General features: G+C 42.2%; 1 protein-coding gene across 1 annotated transcript in view; it reads left to right on the forward strand.

Moving 5' to 3' along the window:
• adgrb3 (adhesion G protein-coupled receptor B3) overlaps window positions 1–26,852 on the forward strand; it is a gene marked incomplete at its 5' end in the record, with an annotated part of 229,890 nt that overhangs the window by 148,645 nt on the left and 54,393 nt on the right. The window contains 4 exons of the mRNA XM_079513219.1: window positions 1,205–1,248; window positions 15,646–15,772; window positions 18,068–18,171; window positions 20,807–20,909. Coding sequence (XP_079369345.1) covers window positions 1,205–1,248; window positions 15,646–15,772; window positions 18,068–18,171; window positions 20,807–20,909 — 378 coding nt within the window. The remainder of the gene's footprint in view (window positions 1–1,204; window positions 1,249–15,645; window positions 15,773–18,067; window positions 18,172–20,806; window positions 20,910–26,852) is intronic.

Below are 26,852 nucleotides of genomic sequence, written 5' to 3' on the forward strand. Positions count from 1 at the left end.
GTGTGTGTGTGTGTGTGTGTGTGTGCACGTGGATACTGCAAGGTGATGCAGTACATGCCACGGGTGTACTGTACAGTAGTCTATAGTTTACGATGCGCTGCAGATTGTGTTCTGCTCGTGATAGACGTTTCTAAAGGACAGATATTACTGTATGTGAAATCGTGACAAATGAGCACATTTGCAGCGTTGCTGCTGTGACAGAAACCTCCTATCTCCCATAATATTTCAACCTTTTTATGTTTCTTCGTAAATTTCGGCCCTGCTTCGTCATCGCGATGCACAGTGTCACATAAAAGCTGCTCAAGGACACTTCGACACTACTGTAACTCGGGGGGGAGCCTAGGCTGGGACTGAACTGGGAACCTTGGTCTCCATCCGGCCACTCTACCGGCCACTCTACCGGCCAGCGGCCACTCTACTCCTGAACCGCCCCACAGTACATTTTACCCACTCTACCCCTGAACCACCCCACAGTACATTTTACCCACTCTACCCCTGAACCACCCCACAGTACATTTTACCCACTCTACCCCTGAACCGCCCCACAGTACATTTTACCCACTCTACCCCTGAACCACCCCACAGTACATTTTACCCACTCTACCCCTGAACCGCCCCACAGTACATTTTACCCACTCTACCCCTGAACCACCCCACAGTACATATAAGAGTATTTCTACATTGCAGTGTTTATACTTTTACTTAAAGGAGCATTCAGTGATTTGGATGATTTGGAAAACCCCCCGGTCTGCCCCAGTAACAAGATGTGCACATGTACACGATTGGAGGAAGGCCCCTCTCATCCTGATTGGATGAAGACTGGGCCCTCTAGCCAAAAACGAAACCTACGTTTAAAAAAAAAAAGTGATATTTGAATTGAGTTAAATCACTCAATATAGGTCTTTAATAGAAAGAAGTCAGTATTCTTTTCCCCACCACTGAGACAAAAGAACATAATGTGAGGATGTCAACGCCGACGCTCAACAACCAAGCTGCTTTGATGCATGATGATGACCATCGTCATGACAGCGACCACCACCACCACCACCACCACCACCATCATCATCATCATCACCACCACCACCACCACCACCATCATCATCATCATCATCACCACCACCATCATCACCACCACCACCACCACCACCACCACTACATGATTAACTTGACTAACATGAGTCTTCCTTCTTTGTGTGTCTTCCAGGGAACCTTGAATCCTTACTGTGCACTGTGGGACAGCAACGTATTGTAAGTCTTCTTTCAGTTGATCTATTGTGCATGGGTGTGTGTATATATACAGTATACAGTGGTGGGTGATAAATGCTTGTGTTACAGTACATGCTGCGTCCTCCTTTGTGCTGAATGTTTTAAGGCACTGGTTCCCAAACAATGGGTCGGGACCCATTTGTGGATCACGGACCAATCTTTGTGGGTCACGACTTGAGTAAAAATCCCATTTTCTTTTCCTACATGTAAAAATATGAATTTTTAAACAAAAATTAAAAAAGAGAGAAGAGAAGTAAGTGACAAGCTCACATCGCGGCGTGAAGCGACACGTTGTGAGCTTGTAGATCTGTTATTATCACTAGTTTGTTCCCGGGCACACTTCTAGTTTCTCTTTTGGGTCACACACTAAAACGTTTGGGAACCACTGTTTTAAGGCCTAATGTATTTGTGGAGACAGTGGAGGAGGGAAACGGTCCCACACTGTTTAGACAGTTCACATTGTACTCCTGCTTCATCAAACCAATGGCGTCGTCAGATTAAAATGATGCACGTCGTCGTGGAAACACATGGCCCTGCTGTAACACTGCACAGTTCTGTATAATATGACCATTTACTGGATTAAGCAGACTGTCAGTTTGTCTGATGTTATTTTGAAATAGCACGTGGACCGGGTGGGCCACTCTTGACGTGGTGTGTTGTTTAACGACAACTGTTTGTCGTGATTTATTTGGTTATAATCACAGCGCCGTGATATGAAATGATGGCATGCTGATCGTGTTCCATTTCAGACAGTTGGCTTTGCTTCTTATTATTCAGCACCGTGCTACACAGATAAGTCATTTAGGGGGTAATAACGCCAGCTGTCTGTTCGGCCATGTCGGTTCGAGCCCGCGTGTGTGTGTGTGCGCGTGCACATGCGTGTGCGTGCGTGCGTGCGTGCGTGCGTGCGTGCGTGTGTGCGCGCACGCGCCCGAGCGCTTGTGTCATGTTTTGTCGGTTGTGCTGGACATGGAAAGGCATGTGATTTCATGCACTCTGCCCTTTGCATATTATACACCGTTTCAGAGCACAGCTGTACGACAACCGAGACAGCTGGAACATCTGGCTCCGTCCAGAGTGATGTACTTGTACGACAGCAGTGATGTCACCAGAGTTGTTCGACAAGAGTGATGTACTTGTACAAGGGTGTGAGGGACATACAGCTGGGATGTCGCCAGAGTTGTTACGATACATCAGAAAAGCTGATGATGCTGCCTAAAAGCTCGGTATGGACATATCGGTATCGGTATGCGGGGGCTGATCGTTCCTCGATCCGTTCTCTAGATATATTATAGCTCTGTGGTTGCCACCCTTTAGTTTGTTGTGATCCGTAGCGTGAACGCATCGTCGGCAGAGAGGGCACAAAGTCAACGTAAACACGGCACTTAAACAACGCAAAGCAAAACCTGTACAACCTGAGGCGTGGCCTGTTAAGACTGAGCAGAATTTGACTGTTGTGGCTTCAAGAATGACAGTGGAATGAATGGGCTTATGTTTTTAATGCTATCACTGCTCTGGAACTTGGCACTGCTGACGGAATTCATATATTCACATTGTTTCGCTTTCCTTGACTTTTTTTTCTCCATCAACCCCGCTCGTAATATAAAATATGGCCTGACCAAAGATCTGTATTTTTGGCAACTGAACAGTGGTAGCAGTTGATGCATTAGAGCCTTTGGTCAAGGGCACTTTAATGCCCATATAAAAATATTTTACACTGGACAAAAATGTTTTCATCGGCAGAGTGTTATAATATATTGTTCTATTAAATCTCAGTAACTTCAAAATATAAATTAAAAAAGGGTACTGGCCCTCTGCAGCCACACCAGATACAAGAGCAAGGACCATCTGTGCACTGATAGATAGACAGATAACAGAATGGAAGGAAGCCTAGGTGGAAAGTTACTAAGCAAGTACATTTACTATCTACTTCACTACATATCTCAGAGGCAGAATATTATACTTTTACTCCAATACAATTATTTGAAAACTTTAGTTACTAGTTACTTTGTAGATTCATTAACCACTTCAGTCCTATGCATTTCGGCCATTTGAAGATAGCCGATCAAGAAGCTCACAATGCGTTGTGATGGGGGCTTGTAGAACGGCTATTTTCAAAAGATGTTTATACATTTGAAAATTTGAAATGAGACATTCTGCATCATGAGCACTTAAACTTTTGGTACTTTAAGTACATTTTGATGCCAATACTCTTAAGTACATTTTGAATTCCGGACTTTTACTCGTAACAAAGTATTTCTACATTTCAGTATTGCACTTGAGTAAAACACGTGAGTACTTTTCCCACCACTGAGCCTATTATTTGCTAAATTGTACAGTCTTTGACTGGAATGGGACGCACGACTCTGGCCTCCTGAGAATCATTTGGAGCTGCTAGTGAAATGTCTACAGTGCCAGCTCAGAAGGACAGAGTACAATGGAGCAACTCAATACAAGTAAGAAGAATGCATCTCTAGTCCAACAAGGCTGCTCATTAACCACTTTAGCCACGTTGTTATGCTCCATCTGTCAACGTGGCCAAAAATAGCCCAAACTACAAGCTGAAAGAGGCATCGCGTCGCACGATGCATGAGCTTGTTGATTGGATATATGTTTGAAAAATGTCATACAGCTGTGGTTCTCAAACTTATTATTTTTTTGTTCAGGTCACCCCTGTAAAAAACGCTATCATCCACGCCATGGCACCCGTGAATGACGTTATACAAGCTTATGTCATATATATATATTACGCCATGTACAGTACATAAATGAAACTTTCCCCTCTAAGTTCCGTTTCCATTAGGACAGAACTTTTTTTTACCTGGCGTTTAACCATTTGACCCCCAGCATCCTATATTCTGGGGGGAGCTCGATCTAAAGCTCACAGCGCGTCTCAATGCGACGCGTTGTGAGCTTGTAGATCTGCTTTTTTTGTGAAGAGACTGGATTGAAAAAGAACGCACAAAGTCTAGAGTAGACGGTCTAAGTGGTTAAACTGAAGTGATACGTATTCTGCGGCACCCCTGGACTTGTGTCACGGCACCCACTTTGAGAAACCCTGACCTACAGTGCATATAAGGATAAAGGATGTGACCAAAATGGGACGTCAGGTTGAAAGTTGTTAGAAGTTATTGAGGACCATGCCAGTCAAATTTTGACCGCTAGTAGTAGCCATTAGGAGAGAATTGTCACTTACCTACTGTAAGAGTATGCAATGTATAGTGTAGTGTGTGTGTGTGTGTGTGTGTGTATATATATATATATATATATATAAAAGGGAAACATTAATATAATATGAATATTGAATATAACATATAACAGCATCTCTCATATACTGTATGGGGTCCCATGCATCTTTTCAGATGACGAAAATGTTTGAGAACCTCGCTTTTAGTAGTTCTCTGCCTATGTTTTTACTTTTCATTCATTGCCATTTAAGCTGAAGCGGAGTGGAACAACACTCTACAAATCTGTGAAGTTGCTAGGTATTCAGCACGGGGTAACTCACCCTTTTGAAACTCACTATGCCGTTTATTTTATCTAAAATTACATTATACTCGCCATTTAAGTTCACACAATACACCTCAAAAAATAGTTTCTGAATTTCACAATTTTTTTTCCATTGAAGAGATAACATTGATTACATGCTGGTACATTTTGTAACATTTATTGAACAAGGCAGAAAAGTAAATAACCACTATACAGTAGGCCTACCTAAAAAATTAAGCAATTTGGGGAAAATAGTTGAGGTTTATCTAAACCACCGGCTCTGATAAGGAACCCCCCTGGGGGTTTCAGTCAGTGTTGATATAGACAGCAAGTCTTTTGAATAAAATGTCATTTAGTTTTAGTCACATTTTATATTTTATCTGAAACGTTAGTAGATTTGTCGACTAAATCTAGTTGATTTTGTCACCAATTTATTTTAACGGGTCGTGATGGCGACGCAATGCCTGATTTTACGCTGAAAATAGCTGCTATTTTCAGAGTGCAACACCCAAACATTGTCTTTTAGTTCTACTGGATCTCTTCTCCACTTATCCCTCCACTAGACATTTTTTATTTGTTGATGAAATTGTCAGTACATTTAATCTTAGTGTCATCATAGCTTAGTTTTTATTTAGTTTTCATCAGTGAAAAAAGGTAGTCGCTGAACATTTTTCGTCCTAGTTTTAGTCGACGAAATCAACACTGGGTGCGCAGTTAGTTGATATTATTTAATATACTAGTTAACTACATATAGTTTGTTAATATAGCATAATATAATATATTATGTAACTTACAGTACAAGTTTAAATATTTCTCATTTCTGTCTGTGAGCAGCTAATCTCTAGCACTGTTGGACTGATCGGCCTCATGGTGGCGCTCTTCACCTTCACAGCTCTTCACAGGGCTATTCACCTTTGGCCTATCATTCTCAAATTGTAGGTTGTGTAGTCAAATTTGTCTTCAAAACACTGTTGTTGTTACTACAGTATTCCTACAGCTTATGTCAAATACTCACGCAAATTGGTACAAAACATGTCCGTGGTTACGATTGGTTTTCAAAATGCCTGGGTAGGCAACCTGGCCTGGTGGAGACTTGTTTACATACTGCACAGTAAATGTGCTAGATCACCAATTGCTGAAATAATAACATTTAAAACAGGTCGTAAAGCGAAATCTCTTATGTTGTAATTTTGTAAACAGCCTGTACATTTTCTCAGTGGTTTATGAATGGACCTGTGTGTTTTAGAACGGATTCAAGGTTAGTGTTTGGCCAGATGGTCGCCTGAATAAAAAGATAAACATAAAAATGGAATAAAGACCCTTAAACACTGAATGTAATACAACAGCTCAGCTTTGTACTCTCCCCCAGCACCTGGTGTAAGTAGGTCAGACACTCACATTTTTATTACTCTTCTAAATGTCAACATTTTCAGTTATCAAACGAGCCCAGACCAACATAATCGTCTACATTTCAGTGGCTTTCTCCTCCTTTCCCCTTTGAATTCGGCGAGCATATGCCTTTGGTGAGACTCATTGGAAACAAATCAACCAAGAAAACTGTCTGCTGTGTGTGTGTGTGTGTGTGTGTGTGTGTGTGTGTGTGTGTGTGTGTGTGTGCTATATGGTAACGAGGGAACAATTACCACATTAAAGTACAGTAATTACATTCCTGCAATTATGTTACGAGTAATCTGTTAATTCCCAACATGTTACGACAAGATTTAAATAACATTATTCAGTGGCAGTTAAAGAAGGAGAGACGGAAGATTATTCAGCCTACTTTCATGTACCGAAGGAAAGGATATACCGTAGAATTTCTACTGGCGTCTATTTTGGAAATGCCATTATAACAAGCGAACATTTTCAAAAGTTATTTTCCGCAGTATGATATCACACGCTTAGTATTAAATTGGGCTTGTCTGATTTTGTAAGACTGCAATGGACCATAAGTTTCACATTATGTGACAAGAACACAAGGATGGAGTGTGGTATATGTTCTAAAACCTAACCAGACTCAAGACTCTATTGCAACATGACATTATGCAATATATATCCTTTGTGTGTATCCCTTTATTTGGGTGTTACACCCGCCTTATACGAACAAGTACAATTTAATTGGTCCTTAATTGAGTACCACAGACGAAAAACAGTCTAAGTCCAAATTTCAGACTGACCCCTCCACGAAAAGGCCTCGGTGTCCTGAACCCTTATCTATCATTTATATATTATGGATCAATAGTGTGGACTTAGACTGTTATTCGTCTGTGGTACTCATTTTATTGTTCATGATAAAATAGCACTTCTATGAGGCAGTCTGTGTCTCATATAAGGGCTGTGGGCAGTTCAGAAACCCATCTTCCAGTTACATCATCGTAAATACATTTAGATATTTATCATCGTGAGAACTATTTCTTCCATTATCGCATTACAACTTTTCAGGAATAGAAAGCCTTGCAGTTTCTATTAGCTTGTGGGCCGTGGGATTCCCCACGGCCCACAACCCCTCCTATGAGACACAGACAAAAACAAATGTAGTGTTTTATCATGATCATTAGTGAGTACCAAATATATGAAGATAGGTTGGAAAGTGGTGATGTTCTGCCCTTACTATACGTTTGGTGTACAGTCTGTATGGCTTGGCAGACAGCTAACAAAGTTCCCAATAAAGCTCCAAAAAGCAGTGACTTGGTCTAGGTTCTTTACTGGTGATAACTTAAATTTGTAAAACTGCAATACAGAAAACACAGACATTTGTGTCAAATACAGTACAATCATAAACCAAAACATTAGTCCTTGTTATGCATCACACAAGCTTACAAAAATAACATGTGCTCACTGTACTAGATGCATTCAATTAATCAAATTACAAAACATTTTAGAAATGATCAAACCAACTTACAAGCATATTGTTTTAAGAGCTAAGATATGCTTTAAGAGCCATAAAGTTTAACAATTAACACAAACTTACAGACTTATCCTGTCCAAGGCCTGAGAGAAAGGGTTAACTCAACATGCAGTGAGTGAGCTCTTGACAGTGTGCTGGCTTGAACTGAACTGAACTGACTCTGACCAAACTAATCACCTATTAAATACCCTGGTGAGGCTACCAGGTGAGGAGAGTTACTAATTAGGCAAAGGAACATTGGTCTCCATTACACATACAAGGCTTAAAGGTAAACTACATAGAAAGTAAACAGCACAGGTGAAGTTGTCCTTTAAACCTACAGTACATGGAGTCTTGACTGTATTAGTGTATTGGTGACTCTTTTTTTTATCATACTGTAAATTATTGTGTGTGCATTCCCTCTGAGATTATTCAGGCCCTCTGTGACTCCTCCAGGGTACAACTTTGAAACTAAAATAGAACACGACAGTGTGCAGTTATACTCCAGCGCTGGGCCAACAACGCTAACACTGTATGCTAGACACACACTGTGGAGTAGCCCTGGATCTGTGGAAGGCCACTAACGCACTGGTTCCCAAACACTGGGACGGGACTCATGTGTGGGTCGCGGACACATTGTTATGGGTCCCCTTAGTTTTTGTTTCCTACATTTGGTTTTTAATATTATTTCAAAACATTTTCAAAAAACAAAAAAAGCAAAAAATAAACCGTTTGAGAACCACTTAACCTTTTTGGGTTTATGATCCTGTCGAGAGCGCATGGTAACTTATAGTCACTGGTTTGTGGTTGTCAGGCTGTTGTGATCAAGAACATCACATTTTAGGGCCTACCCAATAAAAATGTATGAATCCGACACGTTTTTTCAAGTAATAGTTTGTTTGGTATATCCATCTTTTATTCCAACTCGTTGAGACTGGCGAGACTAAAAACAAACTGGAAACTAAAAGCGACGCCAAAAAAACAGGAAACCACCACCGGAAAGAGAGTTTTTGTTTTGTCTTGTTTTTAGATTTTACCATCCATCTAGACTGGATCACACAGTGATTTAGAAACACATACCAGGCTTTCCTCCGATGTGGAAAGCCTGGTGTCGTGAGGTTAAGAACCAACCCTTTTCATTCCAAGCTCCATTATTTATTCAGCATTTGAGCCACGGACCACCATTTCATGTCATTTAGCCTCTCAGACCCGGCCGAAACTTTTAATATTTTGTTATCGTTGGATAAGATTTTTGTCCACATTTCCATGCTGTATTGATGTAGTATACCATTAGGAGAGATATCAGGCAAACGTCAATCAAAATAATAATTCTTCTAACTCTTGAGAGTGTAAAATGAAGCCAAATGGACCCGCGAGTTAAGAGTTATAGATCTATAAGGCTCCATTTGGTTACCAACTCTTCCATTATTTAGCAGGGGACCACGTAGAAAAAAAATACAACAGATGAGTTGGTTCCCTGGCAAACCCCACCAAGTACTTTGCAGCTGCTGTTAATCGTACATGACATGGACGGAGGTCATAAAGGCAACATAAAATCCATATTTGACTTACAGTGAAATAAGTGTTGCTGTTTTAACCGGTATATGTGATTTGCTTTAGACCCGTCACCCATGTACAAACATTGGCAAGCACGATTAAAGTGGAAGCACAAAGCCAGCATGTACAATGCAAGATTACCATACATTTTAAGGGGATTGTATATCTGTAATGTATTTCATGTGAATTCTATGAAACAAATCAATCATGCGTACAAATGTACTATTCTCAAAGACCTTTTGATGCCCCTTTCCAATGTCTGTAAGCACCACATTTAGGATAAATTCTTCTGAAATCATCGTTGACTTTCAGATTTACATGATATGAGATTAGCTTTGTATTGTATTATTATTATTGCGACCATAGGTCGCAGATTACTATGAAGACTCTACATCTGACCTCAAACCCTTAAATCTCCATATATGGAGCTGACCTGACATTCCATATGTTGTCCGCCCCCACCTCTTCAATGTCTCCCTTTTGACTGATACCTGTCAATTCAAACTCTAGACGGGCCCGCCCCGTCTAGAGTGCTGCGCCTGGCAGCCGGCGAAAACTAGAGTTCTCAACAGGCTGAAAATTAAGGCCCGGCCCTACCTGGGCCCTCATCAAACCCTGTAGACTCAAGACACGCTCCATATATGGCCAGACCTCATCAAACCCTGTACACTCAAAACACTGCCCCGCTGCCACCATTATATCTCCATATATGGAGCTGACCTGTTTTGACATTCCATATGTTGATCTGACCTCATCAAACCCTGTACACTCAAGACACGCTCCATATATGGCCAGTACAGAATTCATTCCATATGTTGATCTGACCCCCCATGCCAAAGTGCCAGCGCTCGCTAAGCAGTCTGCCGTCACCCAAGCGGATGCATGCACGCGACCTCGCCCTTTAGGATTTTTGCTGTATTTCTGGAGGGTCTATCAGGGTCAATATAGAGGAGATCGATCACAAACACACACCAGGCTTTTTGCCGTCACTGTAACCTTCCTTCCAGCAAAGACTGACTGATACATTAACAATGTCGTTAGAGAGATCAGCCATTTGATTTAACCCATTTTGGGCGGGAACCCCTTTTGGTGTAAGCATTATGTTATGCTTTAGCTATTAAAAAATAACAGATCTACAAGCTCCGGTGGCGCGCTACGAGCTTGTAGGTCCGCTATTTTTGAAAAATCGAAGAACGACTGACATGGAAACATAGCTTTTTCAGAAAACTGTCGGGATGTAGAAGACATTTTTAGAATCTGATCTCAGGTCAAAATGGGTTAACAACATTGCGTAATATACTGTACACACTGTATATACACTGTACATACAGTATGGATGCGTGGGTGGGAATGATATGCAGGTTCTCCAACATTCTGTAGAGCCGCATACGATCAGTGGTGGAAAGAAACTAATTACATTTACTTAAGTACAATTTTGAGGTTTACTGGAGCATTTCCCATTTTCAGTACTTTTACTTCTACGCCACTACATTTCAGAGGCTAATATTGTACTTTGACTCCACTACCTATTACTACAAGCTCACTATACAAGCTCACAATGTGTCGCATCGTGACGCATTGTGAGCTTGTAGATCTGCTATTTTCAAAAGATCGTTAACTTCGAAAACTTGAAATGGGACATTCTGTATAATGATTACTTTGGCTTTTTGATGCCAATACGTTTGTACTTTTACTCAATTTAGAATTCCGGACTTTTAGGAGTATTTCTACATTGCAGTATTGATACATTAGTTTTCCTTGAGTGAAAAATGTGAGTACTTTTTCCACCACTGTATAAGTTTTAGTGTGAATCGCGCCATGCTTGCCTTTTGCTCCTAGCGTTCCAACATAAAGCAGTAGGAGCTGCCTAGTGCCTATCAATAGCTATACCTCCCTCCTGAATCTGCAACTAATATGCCTGCCATTACTCGCAACTATGTTGGCGCTAGCAAAGACGTGCATAGCACCGTTGTTTTAACAACCACGACGCTGGATAATGATGTGCTGGTTACGATTTCACCGCTGGGCTAATCACACACACCATCTGGGCTCTCTCAAAAGCATTGCTTTGATTTGCAGACGAGTTAATGTGTTGGGTGATGTTGAGCCCACCAGTCCCTTTGGTTTCTATTATACAAACCCAGTGTGTCACACAGCCAGGTAAGGACGACTCAAACACGTGCCTGGATTTCTGCATCGGGAGCTCTCTCCTCTCTCTCTCTCTCTCTCTCTACACTTGGATCCATCTCACGCTATAAACCAATATGTATGAGTGGAATAAGCGCAGCAGCAGCAGCTTTCACTGCCGGAGAGATCCATCATTCTCTTTCTGGTGGCTGCTCACTGGAGGGTGCTCGCACGCAAAGTCGTGATGACTGATGTCTTCATTACAAGAATGAGGAGTGGTCCATCAAGCAATGAGTGTGTGTTGGGTGGCATGTGGTCTGACTCACTGAGGTTGACACGTACAGTACCAATGTGTTTTAGCTCTGCGTGTGCTATTGGCTCTTCTTGGGCACTTTGCTTTGTGTCACCGCCGGGCCTCTGTGTTGTGCGAAACCTTGACAGTGGCTTACATAAATCTGCATGGAGGAATGGACTACTGTAATCTCTCTCGTTTGCACAAAATACAGTTTGTGGAGTGTGTGTGAATATCTATCAATTTGACAACAACGACAACCGTTGGTTCAGACCCTTCCTGGGGAACAGGCAGCTTCAACCCAAAGATCTCAAGGAGATGAGCTATTAAAACCCATCAAGTACAAGGGCCTGGGTAACTGTGTCCAACTATGTATGAGGTCTCTTTGCTTTGTGTGGAGTGGACTATGTGTGTGGAGTGTGTGTGGAGTATGTGTACTTACTGGTGATGCATTCTGTTATCTGAATACAGGAATTGTTCAAATAAGGCAAAGCCTTACTGTTGTGGATCCTACTTTGGACTTGTGTGTAATATGATTGGGAATCACACTTTGACGGCGCCAGTGTTTTTCAAGCATACATTTGTCATATCCTGTGGCTTGACTGTCAAAGTCAAAGTCATACGATTTGTGACACACGTTACTGCAGTGAAATTTGTTCTCTGCATTTGCCCCATCTCATGGAGCGGTTAGCTGCAGCCGTGCCGCGCTCGGGAATCATTTGATTAGTTGATTAACCAATTAGGATGGAATATGAAATATCGGACAGATCTGTCTTGAACACATGACTATAGAGATACTGTGATTTGCGGGATTTTTGGACAGAATCTGGAGGAGTAATATCAAAAAATGTGGTTTACAAAAGTCGGCCTCCTGGCGGCGCTATAACAGGCCGTTCTGGAAAATTCTGGACGCGGACAGAGTGCAAAACATACTCTCTCCCCATGCCTTCGGCCTGGTCACTGGTGGAGACAATAAACGTGCAGAGAATTTAAACTTGCTTGGTAGTTCAATCTAAAATTTTAACTGATAATGGAAACATAGTTTTTTTGTACACTCCTAGCTGTGAAATGGCAATGATGTGTAGCCCATTGATGGCGGCATGGTCCTCTGACTCCGTTTCTCTGATTTCTGATTATTATACATAATTAAATTATAAATCACTGTAGAAACCGCTGCAAATCAAAGAGAAAACGTCCTAATTATACGGTAGAGAAGAGTATGTTGGGCCTAAGCATCTGACCTGTGCTGTGGAAGGGTGCATGTGTCCCACGGGAACCCATTTGGTAAAAATGGGAGCATCGTCTCCTTTTTTGTGTAGCCTAGAAAGGGGAACTCTGTTTGACTCCTCCGATCCTCCCCTTTCTTAGTCCACTTCCTCCCATCATTATTCCTACGAACTACAACATTACATGTTTAGGGCAGTGGTGTCTTGAGCATTACACCTACTGTAACACACAAGTTAGACACAACTAGCTTAGCAAACATTTAAAAAAAAAACAGAAAAACTGTGGGAAAAAAACAGTTCTACAAGTGATGAAGTATAAAATAGGGCTTAAGTGGTACAATCTCAATGAATTCAACTTGAACATTGCCTATGTGGCTATATTTAGCTTTTTTTTTTAGATATCCATACTCGTTTTCACGTCATTCTCACAATTACAGTAACTCGATAAAAATGTGGAAACTCCATTGTATGACTGAGCTAAACCGGTTTCATGTGTGGAGGAGGAGGGGTGGGGGGGATTTTATTTGCTTCCAACACAAAATCCATTATAGGCAAAAAAATGGTCCCAGAAATCCCAGTTAGGAGGAACTCCAAGGAAGAAGAGAGATCATATTATGTTAGAGGGGTCCATTAATTTTATTGCTGTTGAACTGCCAGTGGGGTCTTAAGAATGGAACACAAATTACATTTAATTAAGGCTTGAGGGATAAATAAGAGTTGTTGCAGTGGTAATTCAAGTGGTGGTGAAGAATCTCCTTACGCAGCAGAAACCAGAGTGTTTTATGTCGCTCTAAGCAATGTGAACGTGTTTACCTTTGACATGCATGCAGTCTAGATCCTGTAGTGTACAGCATTGGTTGTCAAACTTTTTATTGTATTTCAAGAAGCCCCCCCAGAAGTGCAAGGGTCTATTTGGTACCCCGCTCGAGGAACCACAAGTGTCACTTTGAGTGATTGATTAATTGATTGATTGAATACTTTATTGACAGTATAGTACAGAAAAGTACAGTTCAATACAAGGTCTGGCATTTTAAAGCCTATGGTATCTATGCACACACATTTTGGAAAGACTGCCGCTAGGTGTTATTGATGATACTAATGAAGGCTCTGCTCCATTCTGGTCAAACCTATAGTCAGGATGCTGCTATTGTTGCACTGAAACCATAGACTGAAACACAAATTTGTGTACCTTTGAGTGGGTTCCAAATGGCCCTGTATGGGTCTGCAACTCTGAGTGTATACAAATGGAACCAAATGGACCCTTATGGGTCCATTTGTACACTCTCAGGGTTAGGGGGATTCTTGAAATTAAAACGTTTGAGAACCATGCGTATACATACTAAATGGAACAGAGCCTTAATTAGTATGTTAATATAATGGGTATCACCTGTGAAGGAAGTAGGGACAGGGCCTGAATTTACTTAAGTATAGTTATTCCGTGTGCATAGAGCCCAATTGGCTTGTTTCCATTGGGGTCCTTCATGCTCAATTCGACTGTAGAACTTATAGTGACACAACAGGCTATAGTTATGCCAACAGGTGTTCATGCACACAGTAAAGTATATGTGCATCAGGGAAGAATGCAGCTTAACAAAAGGTTTTAAAACCACTGAAGTGTCATTCTTCACTAAAACTTGAAATACCGGTAGCCTGCATGAGGATTTCTTTTTATCTGTCTAATCGAATCTTTCTCTTGAGATTAAACAATTAGAGGGAGAGGACTGTACATGACGAATGGTTATGGCTCACAGACGTGTTCGGTGTTTCTTTCATTTTACCTAGTAGAGAGTGAAAGGAGGCAGACACTGCCGGCTGCAACCATTCTCTCCGCAGCCGTGGGGTGGTCTAAATAGTTCTGCGGTGGGCTTTTTTCTCTCCTTCGTTTTAATCAAAAGCTTCACGCTCGCTCCGTGGCGAAAATTACCGCAGAAAAGCAGCCCAAGCGTCACGCGCTTCGCGATTACATAACTGCATTCCGGCAATGTAAAGAGAATACGGGAAAATACACCTGATATTTCCCACACCCCCGGTCGCTTCAACGCTCCCCTCGCTCCGTAAGAGCCCAAGCAGTGTATCAATCTGATGTTGTCCAATGTCCACCGTTTCCACGGTGAAAATAAAATACCCCCCCTCTATCAGACAGGAAGCGTCCAAAAAAGCCGCTAATTACAGAGGAGATCGATCGGATCGAGAGGGAGCAAAGATACAACCCAATTAAAAGCAAAAGAAAAGACGAGAGATTATTAACGGATAACAATGATAAGAAAATAAAAGTGTGGAGAGAGAAAAAAAACATTCCGAACAGAATCCTACCACGCAAAAGCAAGCGAAGCGACGCACGGTAAATATACAACCACCGCCTGCTGTTAATGATAATAATTACCCGGGAGAAATACCAACGTTGCCTTTTCGTTATGTTCAGCTGCATATAAAGAATCAATCAGCACCAGTCTCTGCTGGACAGCTCCGCGCGTCCCTCCTCCTCCTCCCCCTCCTCCTCCTCCTCCTCAGTGCAAGCTCTCTCCGTCTCTCTCCCTTCTGTTCGGAGCTCAATGCTTGTTGTAAGCCGCTAAAATGCAGTGTCGATTCGCTTTTTTAATTAGACGTTTCCAACATGTAGGAGTGTAGTGTGTAATGTAATATGCTCTGTATATGCAACATGCGGTTTTTTTGATCGGATCTGACGATGAAATGGTGCCGAAACAACATGTGAAGTCGTGCTGATGCCTGCTGCTGCTACAGACAGTATACCGCCGTGTTGAATTAGCCTAATTGCCTCTGCCCTCCTCTCCTCTCCTTTGCAGGAACGATTCCTGGGGTACGTGGTCCACAAAAGGATGTAAAACGGTGCTCACAGATGCATCCCATACGAAATGCTTATGTGATCGCGTGTCTACCTTCGCCATTTTGGCTCAGCAACCAAGACAAATAGTAAGTGGGCTGCATGCCTGTTTGTTGATTTGATATTTTTATAGGTAAAATATGCTAGATAGGCTAATATGGGGAAGTGATACTAGCCAATGTAATGTGCAGTGCTCTTGAATCATTAATCTTGCTGTTGGCTAATGTTGTCAGTCAGTGTACACAGTGTGGTTAAACTGTGCCTCTGTTTATACTTGGTACATATCATTTACAATTTGTGTGTGTGTGTGTGTGTGTGTGTATGTGTGTCTAGGTGTATAGGCAGGTCTGTGCATACAAAGTGTGTGTGTGTGTGTGTGTGTGTGTGTGTGCGTGTGTGTGTTGTCTCCTTTGGCATCAATCAATGGCAACAACACACATCAATATCGATGTAATGTGCTAGCATCCAGGAGAGTCTTCTTCCAATCACACCCTGCTGTGTCCATTATGGTGTACCAGCATAGCTAGCAGCATCAGTGTATCTAGAGGCTACTGTGGTGTTGAGGCCTTCATCAGTGTAGGCAAGTGGTTCTCAACCAGTGGTCCTCCAGGGGGTTCCAGGTGGTCCCCAGCTAAATGTTGGAGAGTTGGTAACCACATGGACCCGCATCTATCTTTAACTCTTGAGAGAGTAAAATGAAGCCAAATGGACCCGTACGGGTCCATTTGGCTTCATTTTACGCTCTCACGAGTTAAGTCATTGTTAAACATCTGCATTACTTAATTTACAAGAAGTCTACACAATTAGAGAATGGAATTGTGGACAAAATCCTAAAAACAAACAATGAAATATTCTTTAGTTTTGGGTCTGAGAGGCTACATCTCATCAAATGGTGGTCCGTGGCTGAAAGGCCAAATAATTACTGGGCCTTGATGTGAAAAAGGTTGAAAACCACTGGTTTAGGCTACTGTTAAGGCCTTCATCAGAGGCCAACAGCTAAGGAGACTTTAGATAGGAGTACACTTAACAGATGGTGTGTTCATTGTCCATCTTCAACTAGGGCTGTCACACGACTACACATTTAAGTTGACGATTCGATAGAAATTACATTTCTGTTTGGCTTTTAGGCTTCGTAATCCAAATGCACCGCCGGGCAGATATGACAAATAATTGAAATATACCAAAAAATTACTGCCATTTTTATAAAGTTTTACAAAAAATAGCAGAAATAGCTTATCTACAAACTTACCACACGTCACTTGTGATGTGCTGTAAGCTGGTAGATCTGCTATTACCCCTTTTGCTTAAGAACATCTTTCAACATGGACAAGATTATGAAGGTTTTGACAATAATTGCGATTATCTCAAATAATTGCGACTAGACGATTAGGTAATAATTGTGTATCTTTAACGCTGGATCACTGTACTTTGTACTTCTTAACTGCTTAAAAACTTGTTATTGTTTTGAATATAATGGATCTACAAGCTCACAATGTGATGCGACACGTTGTGAGCTTGTCGACATGCAATCTTTGCAAAATGTTCAACATGTTTATTTATTTATTTATTTCAATATTTTCCACCTACGCCCAGACGATGAGGAAGCCATGGCTAAATAGTTTTCGTACTGCTCATTTACTGATTTTTTCATGTGCAGCCCAGGTCATGGTGAAATAACACGGATTGGCAATTCCGTACATATGTACACTACTAGAAAACCCCCAAATACCTACATATTACACTACTACTGTTTTGACCGCAACGGGGGAGTGGCTTTCACCCCATTCACGATTCTTTGCCCATCGGGTTGCAACTCAGACTACGTGGTGGCTCTCGTTGCTCAAGTTCGCGTGAGACGGCGCCCCTCCGTCGCGTGAGACGGCGCCCCTCCGTCGTGTGAGACGGCGCCCCTCCGTCGCGGTCTATGAGGAGGATTTCAGTGTAATAGTTTTCTAGTTTTCTAGAAGTGTATATGTACGGAATTCAATCTGTGTTATTTCACCGTGTTGGGTGAGATCGGGTTGGCACACACAGACAACAACAAGATCACGTGGTTTGTTTCAGTGCTACAATTTCATTTGGACATAATGAGGTTTCTGCTTTGACCTTCCAGGTCACTGATGCAGCGCCCACACGCAGACGCGCACACACACACACACACACACACACACACACACACACACACACACACACACACACACACACACACACACACACACACACACACACACACACACACACACACACACACACACACACACACACACACACACACACACACACACACACACAGTCCTCTGAGGGCGCTTCATAATGGCCCCTTGCTTTTGATTTGTGTCGTGTGGTGACCAGTAAAGACGTATGCCTGTCTTCCTCCTCCACAGACCATGGAATACTCGGGGGTTCCATCTGTGACACTGATAGTTGGCTGCGGTCTCTCCTGCCTCGCCCTGATCACACTGGCAGTGGTCTACGCTGTGCTATGGAGGTAATTATGACCCACTAGAGCAGGGGGTCTTCAACGTTGAACTTCCTTATTAGCCGAGAGAGAGAGAGAGAGAAAGAGAGAGAGAGATGAAGCAGGTACCCCCCCCCCCCCACACACACACACACTACATGTTGTATGAAATGGTGTCTCCGATTCAATTATATAGACTTGTTTGACAGCACTATCATCAGTGTATGTTGGATTCATGTTAATGTGTATTTTCAGACATTTGAAGATGCAGTGCAGTTTTTATTTATTTATTTTAAGTGTGGAAACAAATGCTAACATTATTTTTTTTATGTTCTTTCTATGTTAAGCTTTCCCTCTACACCCATTGTATACTAAGTACGAGATATCCCGTACATAAAGCTTTCTATCAAATATGAAACTGTTTCACCAAAACCGTGCGTGCGAGTCCCATAGGGTCCCATTCAAAGTAGGATCTTCTTTGGCTGTTATCTCTGAATAATGGAGCGCTGTCTGTGGTGATCATCATCCATCCGAGGTTCGGATGTGATTTTGTATCGCATCGCACCCGACATGTTAACAATTCTGACGAAAGATAAACATTGTAAGCTACACCTAACGTTAGCCGCTCCTTACAATGGCGGTCTCCAAGCCAGGAAACCGGAAATGAAAGTACCCAAATACGGGGAAATAGCCCCGGCAAGGCTTGCCTACCCTCTGCTGCCACCTAGTGGCAGATAACAAAAATTGTATACCTGGGTTTCACCTTAGCACCACCCATGACGACGAGCGCCCCGGATGACAATTCCCATTCATTTTTCCCATAGACGTTTCATAAAGTATTTATTTAAAGACCTGTAAGCCTCGGTCAAAGCCAACTCGGATCGTGACAACTCATGACAACAAAAACACCAACAAAGTGTTGTACCCCGCCCTTTTTTTCTTCTTTCTAATTATTTGTTCGGCCCCAAACAATGAGTTGTCACGATCCGAGTTGGCTTTGACTGAGGCTTACAGGTCTTTAAATAGTCTATGGGAAAAATGGAATTTGTCTTCCGGGCCACTTGTCGGGGGCGGGCCTGCGACGCTCTATTAGAGTAACATTAACTCCATAGACACATACAAAACAGGAAAAGTAAAAAAAATCAGGCACTCCATATTTAAGTTAACCACTTAAACTGTCAATACTTAGTACACTCGACCTTTCACTCTGTACTTGGTCTGCTCTTTGTTTCCCCTCTAGTCTACACCAAACCTCGTTGCTGAAAATAGATCTACAAGCTCACAACGGCATGAGCTTGTAGACATCGGCTATTTTTGGCTGAAGTTCTCCTCAGAATAGGGATGCCGGGGTTCAAGTGGTTAATGTAAAAACAATATACTATTTATCACACAAGGATTTGGTGGCCCTCCTGTAGTAACTATGAGGACCCCCCCTAGTGTTGATCACTCCTGTAGTAACTCTGAGGAGTAATGTGACATTGCCCCAGAGTAATGTGACATTGCCCCAGAGTAATGTGACATTGCCCCAGAGTAATGTGACATTGCCCCAGAGTAATGTGACATTGCCCCAGAGTAATGTGACATTGCCCCAGAGTAATGTGACATTGCCCCAGAGTAATGTGACATTGCCCCAGAGTAATGTGACATTGCCCCAGAGTAATGTGACATTGCCTCAGAGTAATGTGACATTGCCTCAGAGTAATGTGACATTGCCCCAGAGTAATGTGACATTGCCCCAGAGTAATGTGACATTGCCCCAGAGTAATGTGGCATTGCCCCAGAGTAATGTGACATTGCCCCAGAGTAATGTGACATTGCCCTTGCCCCAGAGTAATGTGACATTGCCCCAGAGTAATGTGACATTGCCCCAGAGTAATGTGACATTGCCCCAGAGTAATGTGACATTGCCCCAGAGTGATGTGACATTGCCCCAGAGTAATGTGACATTGCCCCAGAGTAATGTGACATTGCCCCAGAGTAATGTGACATTGCCCCAGAGTAATGTGACATTGCCCCAGAGTAATGTGACATTGCCCCAGAGTAATGTGACATTGCCCCAGAGTAATGTGACATTGCCCCAGAGTAATGTGACATTGCCCCAGAGTAATGTGACATTGCCCCAGAGTAATGTGACATTGCCCCAGAGTGATGTGACATTGCCCCAGAGTGATGTGACATTGCCCCAGAGTAATGTGACATTGCCCCAGAGTAATGTGAGATTGCCCCAGAGTAATGTGACATTGCCCCAGAGTAATGTGACATTGCCCCAGAGTAATGTGACATTGCCCCAGAGTAATGTGAGATTGCCCCAGAGTAATGTGACATTGCCCCAGAGTAATGTGACATTGCCCCAGAGTAATGTGACATTGCCCCAGAGTAAAGGACTAAACTAAATGGTGTGTTATTCATAAGACTACATCTGAATTTGCTGTTAAAATTAACACTGATTGCATTAATATGATTTAGTAAGACATTGCGCAATACTGTCTTTGTTACAGTGTAATGGTCAGGGTCAACAGATGGTACAATAATAATGAAAGATTATAAATCTGTGAACCATTGACCTTGCAATAAGGTAATGTGCTACGAATCCTTTCTCCTATGAATCTGAACCATTGACCTTGCAATGAGCTGACGTGGTACAAATCTTTTATCCTCACGGCAGATACATCCGATCGGAACGGTCCATCATCCTGATCAACTTCTGTTTGTCCATAATCTGCTCAAACATATTGATCCTTGTTGGACAGACACAGACCCACCATATGGTAAGTGTGCTTTTATGATATGTTAACTGTCTACTTTCAATGGTTGCTTTGCATCTTAATCATTATTATTTATCAAATAGCCACTCATTGATGGCCTGAGTGGTTGGCATGCATATCATAAGGGGCGGGCTCTGATGCCTGGCGGTGAGATCCTGGTTAGACTCCCCGGGCTGGGCCTTTGCTGTGTGTCACTCCCCGTTTCGTGTCTCTACACTTTGTCTATCTAAAAAAAACAAAAAAGCCACACAGATATGGATCAGCACACAGGTATAAATCAACAGTGTTTACCTTACCGAGGCCTTGTCTGGCCGGGCTTTACGACTGACTGGTCTGACTTCACAAAGGTCTGACTGACGGTGTCTGGCCCGCTGGCCCCGTGTCAACCTCAACACTGGTCTGGCCATTAGAGCATAGTGTCTGACCCAGCTCACATTCCCCAGCCAGTGGTCCAGCTCTGGCGCCTTCTGGCACCTTCTGGTAGAAGATTTAGGGTTCCCAAGAGCTGAGCGATTCTACAAATGCCTTCTAAGTACAGTAGTTCTCGAACCTTTTGTCGCCAAGGAAGGTGGGGCCATGGGGCTAGGCGCCAATTACATAATTTGTGGGGTCCTTGACACTGATATAGAAACATGGGTTTTTCATAAAACTGTCATAATTTTAGAAGACATGTGTGGATTCTGGTCTCAGGTTTTAAAGGGTATTGGAGCTATGTGCTATGATCCATGGCCTTGCTCACACCGCCTAAATTATGATTAACAAGTAATGTAGGTGTTTTTTTTTGCCATGGGGGCTGTGCTATATGTCACCTCAATGGTAACAGGTTCATGTAGGATGTTGGTGATGGGGTAGTGCAATATGTCACCATTGTCAGAAATTGTGTACAGTATGTGTGTGTACAGTATGTGTATGTGTGTGACTGTGTACAGTATATGTATGTGTGTAATGCATGTGCATACTATTACATGTGCTGTTTGATGTATGCCTTTTTCTTGGGTGGAATCGAAGGACAGTGTCCCCAGGACAGATTTCCCAGCAGGGACATTAAAGTATACATTATCTTATATCATATACAGTAGATAGGGATTTTTCTTTTTTTAATTTTTTAATTTCTTTTTTCATCTTTTTTTTTGCGGCTTTCGCCTTTATTTTATATTTTTTATAGGAGGGACAGACAGTAGGCTGACAGGAAATGGGGGAGAGAGATGGGGGAGTGACATGCCGTAAAGGCCGTCGGGATCGAACCTGTGGCACACTGCCAGACTCGGGCTACCGGCCAAGGTGCCTGGACCGCTGAGCCACGGCCCAGGCCTATTTTCTTATGTTTAACGACTATCATGGGCTTTATGTCATTTTGCACATCACTGTGCTTTTAAGGCAACCCTGTGAGTGCCTGTCCTTCAGGTACAATGCACAGTAGCAGTTCAGTATATGAAACCATCAATAGACAGCTTTAGCCTTCAGTTTGTTTCACAGAAAAGAAAAGAAAAGAAAAGAAAAGTGTAGCAGATTTCTAAACGGTTTCATGGCCACACATGCATTCACACAACAATGTGGCTCTCTCGACATTGTTTGTCTTGGAAAGCATTGAGAGACAATCTTCAAGATTATCGGAGCAATTGTTGTATTGTTGTTCTTTGAGGCATCATGTCACGCTTCTTATTTTAGTTACTTTAGGTTATTGGTTATATTCAGCAAACGGCATTTGGTATAGATGAGACTTTAAGAAAGAACAGACAAAGGAGCCACGGCCCAGGCCTATTTTCTTATGTTTAACGATTATCATGGGCAAAATAAAATAAAATAAAAGTGTAGCAGATTTCTAAACGGTTTCATGACCACAAAGTTTTGGTATAGATGAGACTTTAAGAAAGAACAGACAAAGGACTGTGCAAGGATGTTGAAACTAAATATCGCTGCAAGGTTTATTGACATAGTTGGAGGGAATGGATCATTACCAATTCATAGTTAGCATCAGTTAGTGTGTGGGATGAAGTTAGGGCTGGGCACTACATCAGTATTTTATTGGGATTTTGGATATGGTAATATTGTGGCATGGAATAAGCCTTAACTGGTTATGACACATTTTTTCCGCATCTGCCTTTTATAGCGCCACCAGGAGGCCGACTTTTGTAAAACACATTTTTTGATATTACTCCTCCAGATTCTGTCCAAAAATCTCACAAATCGTTACACAGTATCTCTATGGTCATGTGCTCAAGTCGGATCCGTCCGATATTTCATATTTCCTCCTAATTGGCTATAATTGGCTTTCACAGTTTGCAAGATTGCCCCGTTTTCAACAAAAGCCTCAAATCATGAACGCAGCATGCAATTTACGTGAAATCTTTCACACATTTTCTTAATAGGCTGAGGAATATATCCCACCCTTTTCACATTGGCCTGTTATAGTGCCACCAACAGGTTGATTTTTGCAAAACACATTTTTTGAACAAAATGCCTCAAATCATCCAATTGCCATCAAAGGCGTATGAAGAAATGGCACCCTTTTCACATTGGCCTATTATAGCGCCACCAGGAGGCCACAGCCTGACCTGCCCTGGTGGAGACCTGTGCCCCGAGGGGCACTTTTTCTAGTTGAACATGTTTTAACACAAATCTTCTCTTCTGGGTGTCCCTGGACTCCCTGGCACGAAACCTTTTTTCAGATGGGAGGTCCGAGGCCAAATATATTTCAATTTGGGGGTCCTCCTTGGCACGAACAAGTCTGAGAACCATTGATTTAGAAAGCATTTGTAGAATTGGCCTCAGGTCTTCTTAATGTGTTAATCATGTATCTTATTTTATTCTCAAGACTTGAGCTTGTGGATTGGCTATTTTTTCTATTTCTTGAGCTTAAAAAAACTTAATACGACGATATTATCATCGCAATACGATATTATCGTCACAATATCATACCGTGGTATTTGGGCAAAAAACATGGTGATATTTATCCATATCGCATAGCCCTCGGATATGTGGAGTCATGGAGGACACACACACACACACACACACACACACACACACACACACACACACACACACACACACACACACACACACACACACACACACACACACACACACACACACACACACACACACACACACACACACACACACACACACACACACACACAGTGTGTCTAATGAAATGATTGCAGTGGCTTCCTTGGATGCATTCACTCATGGTCACAATAAAACCGCCCGGCAAAAGAGTTGCAGTTGGGACTATAGAAGCTCTCTAGCTGTTGCTCAGAAATGCTGTGAAGCTTCAATTACTGAAATGAGATGTAGGAATCATAGAAGAGGAGGGGGGTGAATCCATCTTGCTATCATCTTTGAGATGGTTCCAAACTGGCCGATGGGGGTTATAAAGGCCATCCACCTGACCGCAGTTTAGAGGAGGAACCGTTAGGAACAATAAAATAATATTTTTGAACTACCCCCACTTGCTCTGTGGCAAGCCAGTAAACAAGTGGCTAATGTAAGCGATTGTTTGGCAAACAGTAGCTGTGATTTACTGTGATTTTTATCTGCCCACGCATATGCCATTCTCAGTGATTTGGCAGCATCGCAGAACAACACTTCTCTCTATTATATAACCATTTATTTATTTATTTACACTTATTTCAACCAAAGAAAATCACGGTACCCTTTACCCTACCTTTGACCTTTATCCTGTTGGATATATCTAACATATGTACAGTATGAAATAATTGGTATTGCTGAGGGGGAAATGAGGCTACGAATTCTATTATAAACCCTAGGTAAGTTTCACTTTCATTTTTAATGGCTTGACTTTAAAAGAACAAATAAGTTAGCTCTGTAGCTGTAGCTGTAGCTGATACTTCTAAGGAGCCGTGAGACGGTGGAAAACATTTCTATAAATACAGATGAGTGTTTATCTTTATTTAGATGCTATTCACCTCCTAGGCTCTGTTTGTAATTAGACGGTTGGCTTTGTTCAAGTACTGACATCAGTTGCCCTACATACAGTAATACATATTATGATACAGTTCTGTGTCCAACACTTATGGCGTGTGCACTGCAGTGCTGTTTTTGACAGCAGCTTTTGATTTAGTTTGGTCTTTTGAATGAAAAGGGTAGATACCCTCACAAAAATGCAGTAATCCTGGTCTCTAAAAAAACTGCCTCCCCCTGGCCAACCGGGGCGCCTGATGGAGGGGAAAGGAACTGGTTGGAATAACGTGTTCCTTCCACGCGCTACGTCCAACCAGGGAAACTCCCCCTGTCACGTGTAAAGGAGCAACTTGGACACTCAGGCATGAGGGAAGCATGAGTTCAAGTCTGTTGCTCTCCCCATGTCCCCCATATATGGGGACTAGGTTGGCGGAGGGTGTGTAGAGAGCCCAGGACCACATTCGATAATTGACACAGGGGTGAAAAAATGGGTTACAAAATCATGGGATAAAAATAGGAAAAAAAAGCCATATTTTAGTAATCTGAAATGTTTAGTAATGTTTAGTATGTCTAGTAAAATCTACAGTTGATTTAGTCAACAAAATACATATTTTGGTGGGTCTTGATGGCGTTGTAATGGCAGATTTTATACTTGCAGTGAGCGGAAAGAACCAACAGTTACCGTTCGCCATGACCATTTACGCTTCGTCTCCGTCGAGTGGAAACCTCTTGTCCAAAAAGGTTGCTTTTCGGGATTCAAATGTAAAAAAAAGAAATCGCAAAAATAGCAAATTGACAATCTTGGAACACGTTGCTTTGCGCCGTGTTTCAAACTTGGTGATCTGCTACTTTTGATGCTTTTGTGTGACAATGTACACAGTGTACAGTATATTCAAGTATGGTCGTTAATTTACAAAAAAACAGTAAAAAACATGGAGATAGGAGGTTTGTGCCGGACAGCGGCGGTTTGTTTGTTAGTGCCCCAGATCTGACACTGTATCCCGGGCTTTAAGATGGACAACCCTCCAGGCGCTTTCTAAGAGCCGAGCTGATTTGAAGCCTTGTCACATCTAATCACGGCTCCTGTCTCTCCTACTGTACTGTTTACTGTATGTCTGTCTTCCACAGAGAGGGGGAAGGAAACCCCATAGGCTGATTTTGTAGTTTGTACAGTTGTATACAGTTTAAAAACTACAGAAGGGTAAAAAAAATACTGGGCTGTAAGCCTCTCAAACGTTGTGATGTCAAGGAAAGACCCCCACCATGTACTTGGCTGCGGACCAGTAATGAAATTAGGCCTACTGAAAAATATTAAGTAGCGAGGGAATCCTTTAATTTGTATAATTCCTTAATTTGGGGGAACAAATCCATAATTCATACAAAATATGGATTTTTCTAAATCATTGAATTTGTTTTCAATTCATGATTATTATTTTTTTGCTTTTTTGGGTAATGTCTTGAAAATGTTTTGAAATAATTAGAAATAAAATAAAGAAGGGGCCCTTAAAAAGGTGTCCACGACCCACAAATGGGTGCCGATCCTGTGTTTGGGAAACAGTGGTGTAGATGGTCTCCGCACTCATCATCACACACACTCATGATGTCTAGTCTGGCTCGGATATCTGTGAGGACGCTCATTTTTCAACATATACTGTATACTCCCAAATGTCACTGAAAAGGAGGCGAATATGACTGTGGCTCAAGAGGTAGAGCAGGTCGTCCAATGATCCATGGGTCGGCGGTTCGAAGTCCCGGCTCCTCCTGGCTACATGTCGAAGTGTCCTTTGGCAAGACACTGAACCCCAAATTGCTCCCGATGTTCTGGTTTGTACCTTGCATGGCTTCCGCCGCCATCGGTGTATGAATGTGTGTGTGAATGGGTGAATGTAATGCACAATCTATGTAAAGCGCCTTGGATAAAAGGCGCTATATAAATGCACCATTTATGACGTTTTAGCGCATCTCGATTTGAATTTCGACAACTGTGGCAGACTATGTGTAGAATGAAGGCTAGACTGTGAG

This window comes from Electrona antarctica (assembly GCF_951216825.1).
Source record: "Electrona antarctica genome assembly, chromosome: 10".
NCBI classification, from domain to species: Eukaryota; Metazoa; Chordata; class Actinopteri; order Myctophiformes; family Myctophidae; genus Electrona; species Electrona antarctica.